Source organism: Frankliniella occidentalis, unplaced genomic scaffold (genome assembly GCF_000697945.3).
Source record: "Frankliniella occidentalis isolate FOCC.00 unplaced genomic scaffold, Focc_3.1 Scaffold4, whole genome shotgun sequence".
Classification (NCBI taxonomy): domain Eukaryota; kingdom Metazoa; phylum Arthropoda; class Insecta; order Thysanoptera; family Thripidae; genus Frankliniella; species Frankliniella occidentalis.
This window is the reverse complement of record NW_026267134.1, coordinates 3,025,823-3,030,782: the sequence shown is the minus strand read 5'-3', so window position 1 is coordinate 3,030,782 and position 4,960 is coordinate 3,025,823. Positions and strand designations below refer to the sequence as shown.

Sequence of the window (4,960 nt, the reverse complement as noted above, 5' to 3'; positions counted from 1 at the left end):
CATTAAGTTTTATGGAAAAAACACATGAACAATTAAAAAACAGGTACACTAAAAATATTAAAATCGAATAGATTACAAAGTAGTTACTGACTTTCATCATTTTCCAGATGCCTTTTCATCCAGTCGGGCGGGCTGGACACTGGCTTTCCCGCTATGGTACGCTTCTGTTCGTACTCCAGGCATGCCTGAAGTCTATTCTCCATTGCCTTGAACAAGTAAAGTTCTCGCTGCAGACGGACCACCTTATTGTCCGACACCGGAGGAAAGTCTTCCAGTGGCCAGAACCCATTTTGCACGAAGAAGTCCTTGTCCTGGGAGGTCCGCGGCGTCACGTGAAGCGTCATGGTGGCGTCCAGACCAGGAGACGACAGCAAGGACGACGCTGTGGAGTCCAGCTCAGCTACGCCCGAAATATCCACCACTCCGGAGGGGCGCGTGGACGACGCCGTGGACGACGCCGTCGAGTCCAGCTGAGCCACGCCCGATATCTGCAAAGCTCCGGAGGGACGCGTGGAGTCCAGCTCGGTTACGACCGACGTCTCCCAGACGTCGGAGGGGCGCGAGCGCGCATCCGAGGGCTTCATGCCCGGCATGCGGATGGTAGGCTTCACTGCGATCACCTTGCGCGGAGCGGCTGGAGACGAGGACAACGCGGCGTCGCAGGCTAATGCAGCACCGTGTGCCAACGCGTCACTGAAGGCCGAGGCTGAGCTGGGAGCCGAGGGGGCGTTAGGGGCCAAAGTAGAGCTGGGGGCCGAGGTAGAGCTAGAGGTCGAGGCGGAGCTGGGGGCCAAAGTAGAGCTGGGGGCCGAGGTAGAGCTAGAGGTCGAGGCGGAGCTGGGGGCCGAGGCAGAGCTGGGGGCCGAGGCAGAGCTAGAGGCCGAGGCGAAGCTAGGGGCCGAGGCGAAGCTAGGGGCCGAGGCAGAGCTGGGGGCCGAGGCAGAGCTGGGGGCCAAGGCAGAGCTAGAGGCAGAGCTGGGGGCCAAGGCAGAGCTAGAGGCCGAGGCGGAGCTGGACGGTAAGGCGGCGCCAGAGGTCGACATGGGCGCGGTGACGGCCTCGCGGGGCTGCCGTTGGTGTGCCTCGGGAGTACCCCCTCCGGCCAGCCGGGTGGAGGAGGAGGCGGTGGTGATGGAAGGGGCGTTGCTCCTGACGAACGGGCTGGGCGCCGCGGACTTGGAGAGCGTCATTGTGTCCGCCCTGATCCTGGTCCTGGTGCCGGCAGCCACCGCAGCCGCCGCTAAGCTGACGTGCTGACCAACGTGACCGCTACTTGAGCCTTTGACGGAGACAGCCGAGGGCACCGGGGTGTCCGGGGGCCTCCTGGCCGAGGACGCGGATCGCTGCTCGCGGGGCCCGGCCGCGGCCGCGGCGGGGCGCTTGGTGAGGGTGGCTGGCAGGGACCTCGCGGTGGCGGTGGTGGTGGTGGTGGGCCTTGGTGCGGGGGTGGGTGCTGGCGCGGGCGCCGCCCGGCCAGGTGCAGGGGCTCTTGGTCTGACGGACGAAAGTTTGCCGGCCGCTGCCACACTAGGGATGTGGGTGCCAACAAGAGCGATCCGGGGCAGGACCTTCTGCCTCGAGGGCCGGGGCGCCGGGGGGATCTTGGACAAGGGGGCGGCAGCGGACGGAGTTTTGGTGGTTTTGACAGCGGCAGAGGGCGCCGGCGCCGTGGTTTTGGTCGCCACGTCCCGGACCGCCTGCCTTGACTTGGACGTCGCCCTCGTCCACGCCAGCTGTCCATAAGATGCCGACGATGTCGACGGCCCGGCCGGGGTCTGCTTGGACGTCTGCGATAGACACGGTAAATTGCATATATAAGAGCAGGGCATTGCACACACTCACTGGTAGATTAAAAATTTCAGCCATGACTGCTACGCCAAATCGAACGTGTTGCCTCAGATAAAAAAGGGGGGCGGGAGGGAGCATGTGTGTACTCACCGACATAGTGACAGCGACACGGACAATCACAATCCTAGAAGCACGAAATTTATGAGGTGGAAAATGTTGTCCTCATCGGCCGGGCTCGCAAATGTAGACTTCTGAGGAAAGCACATGTCAACGATTCATTCATTTGAAGCAGGTGACATGGAAAATCCATGGAATAACGTCGCACGAAACTGTGAGACGTAAAACCAATATTCGCTTGCTTTGAAAGGTACTCCGCTGAAGCTGTGGCAAAAGAAATTGACTCACAAATTTCGGATGGTTTGTTGACAGTGCGTGCGCTGGGCCCCCTGCCCTTCCCACGGCGAGCGAGCAAATGAGCGGAAATGATCTAGCAGACGATTCAGCGGCCCAAGAAATTTTCATCTAGAGTGCGCCACCTGTGTTTTGTTTTTGTCGTGCGTTGCGTCGTTGGTGCGTTCCTGTCGTGCGTGGGGCTCTGTCCACCTGTCAGTAAGTTTTGTGCTTTTAGATTTCAGCGAAGAGCTTTGTTCTTGGAACTGATTGGTAATTTCTCGTCCCTGGGAATGTCTCGAGAGGTTATCACAGAATAACTATAATATTTCGTGTGTTCTACTTTTAAATGAAGGAGTCATGTGCGTCTAGGTTATGAGTAACTAGGTCTGCTCTCCGAGACCCGTGAACTAGGTGTTCAGTAGTACGCTCATTGTGCTCAAAGGTAGATGTGACTTAGAAATAGAAATCTCAAATAAGGTCCAGCTTTAAAGGCGGAGCGGAAGCGTTGCAATGTATAAGTGCAAGTAGGCATGCACAAATTTTCCCGCCCTTTTAGAGGTCAAAGTTTTACACATTTAACTGAGTCAATGTTTAGGCGATGATATCTTGATGCTTTTTTATTGGGGCCAATTTGTAGTCTTCGTCCTTCGTCGCCACCACCCCTTGAGAAATGCAGAGCTGCCCAGATATCGAGAATTTTGCTACCCCCCTTTCCCCCTTCCCCCGACTCGAGCTGCCGCGGCCGGCCCGTCCCGGCCGGGCCGGTCCGCAGCAGAAGCGAAAGAAATGGCTTCTCTAACGAGAACACACGTCGAGCACCTTTTATGAAGCTTGAACAAACTTATAAATCACTGATGCCGCGCGCTGCGCCCCGGGGCCCGGGGCCATGCCGAGGCGCGCCGGCGGTACTCCCCGCGCCAGGGAGCGTGGCTCGGGGCGGTACGTACCCCGCCCCGCCCGCTGGACTCGGCCCGCGATTTGTTACACGCAAGTGAGCCCCTTGGGTGCCAGCAATCACCCCCCGGTCACCGCGGCCCCCTCCTCGCCTGCACCGCAAGGAAGGCCTTCCCTCCCGGCCCCTCTCTCTCTCTCCCCGCAGGTGACCTACACGGTCAACATTTTGACAGCCGTGCAGTGTCAAATTTTCCTTGGGCATTCCCTCTCTAAGCCCCAATAGACCATCATTGCCGGGTTAGGTGATAAGAAGAAAAGAATAACAAACCAGAAAAGCACTGCCTTCTAATCGCTCCCCACCCTCCGTCCCTCTTCACCCCTCGCCTGATTGTTTCCTGTTTCGGTTATTCTTTTCTTCTTCTTGTCACCAAAACTGAAATTGTCTACTGGCGTGTTTGATAATCTTTGGATGAGAAATGCCACGCGGCGGAACTTCGTCGTTGTTGTAACTCTTGTTGGAGTTGGTGGAGCACGGCGCGGAAGTGGAGCAGGCCCAGCTCCGGACACACGCGCGTAAACGGAGGTGGTTTGCGCCTCTTCGGGTGCTGCGGGTCCCTGCTCGGGGTTGCAATGAGGGGGGGGGGGGGGGGAGGGGAGCGGGCAGAGCAGGCCGCCCTGGTCCCGGTGTGGTCAGCACTATCAACGGCGGCGAAAAAGGGTGGCTGAGAGAGACAACAGATTTATCACCGGGACCGGTTCGGCCGTTGCTCCGCCCGCAGCAGCGCCGCGCCGCGCGTCCCTCGCCACCACCCCTCCTCCTCCTCCCCCTCCCCGCACCAGTCCCTCCCTCCCTCCCCAAACTGCCCCAAAACCTTTCTATTCAATATTTGTAATGGAGTCATGTCGTACAGTGCCACCGCTGCTGCTGCTGCTGGTGTGTTTGAAGGGATGGTGCTAAATTCACACAGGCTCTGAAATGTCATATGGCACTGCCACCCCCGCCGCCCGCCGCGCCGGGCCGGGCCGGGCGGGCGGGTGGACGGCCCAGTCCGGCCCAGTCCCCATTCCGGCCAACCTGAATGTGAATCACCAAGCAGCTAAATGCCTCTTCGGTTGTCGCCACCAAGAGTGTGGTCGGAGAGCCCAACATGAGCTCTCCGACCACACCCTTGGTGGTGGCGACAACCGAAGAGGCGCGCGCTTTCAAGCCTGGAACCTCTCGAACAAACGGCAGAGGCCCTGGAGAGAGGTTCGGCTTGGCATTAATTGCAAGCGGCAAGCAAGCGGTGGCGGCAGCTCGAGCATCGGCAGGCCGTGCCCGCCGTGCCCGTGCGATACTTTGGGGATCACGTTACAGGCTGACCAACAAAACAAGCCAGGTCCTCCTCTCCGCTGCGAGCAGGAGGAGGGAGGAGGTGTACATTGTCGCACGCACCGCACGGCGGTGCTGTGCAGTTGGTACAGTCCGCTCCCGCACCAGCAGGCGCGGACCAACCTGTCGCGAACGGTTCTTTTGGACAACCAAGAGTGTTGACGGGTTCAAGAACCAAATACGCGACCCGCTCAAAGAATGTTCGTTTATCGTCGGGTGCATCGTAGATGCGGATAAACGCGGCTCCATTTTCAAACTCGCAGTGTCGTGGTATATGGAAATAAGCCGAAAATGAAACTGGCTCCAACAGCTCACTTCTCGGCGACGCGCGCATAGTCGGCCAGGTGCGAGTGTGCATGTGTGCGCGAGTGCAGGCTGCCTGCAGCACGGGAGCGAGACACACGACCACAGGCGCACGCACACACACGAGTCGTGTGACGCGAAAACGCATTCCATAAATCGAGAGGCGGTGTGGAAAAGCAATACAAGGCTGCTCATGCCATGGGACTAGAG

General features: G+C 59.0%; 1 protein-coding gene across 3 annotated transcripts; it reads right to left on the bottom strand.

Moving 5' to 3' along the window:
- Positions 1-6: 6 nt before the first annotated feature.
- On the bottom strand, positions 7-2,311 carry LOC113204236 (uncharacterized protein DDB_G0271670-like). Of its 3 annotated transcripts, XM_052268687.1 has the most exons (4): positions 2,194-2,311; positions 1,939-2,039; positions 922-1,787; positions 7-867 (listed from the first exon to the last, which is right to left on the bottom strand). In XM_052268687.1, the coding sequence occupies exons 2-4, from the start codon at positions 1,942-1,944 to the stop codon at positions 84-86; spliced, it is 1,656 nt and encodes a 551-aa protein (XP_052124647.1). In that variant the 5' UTR covers positions 1,945-2,039; positions 2,194-2,311; the 3' UTR covers positions 7-83. The 3 variants fall into 3 exon arrangements, with proteins under 3 accessions (XP_052124647.1, XP_026275125.2, XP_026275126.2); XM_026419340.2 differs by having other exon boundaries at positions 7-1,787; XM_026419341.2 differs by having other exon boundaries at positions 7-1,787; positions 1,939-2,036; positions 2,194-2,267.
- Between the last annotated feature and the right edge of the window lie 2,649 nt (positions 2,312-4,960).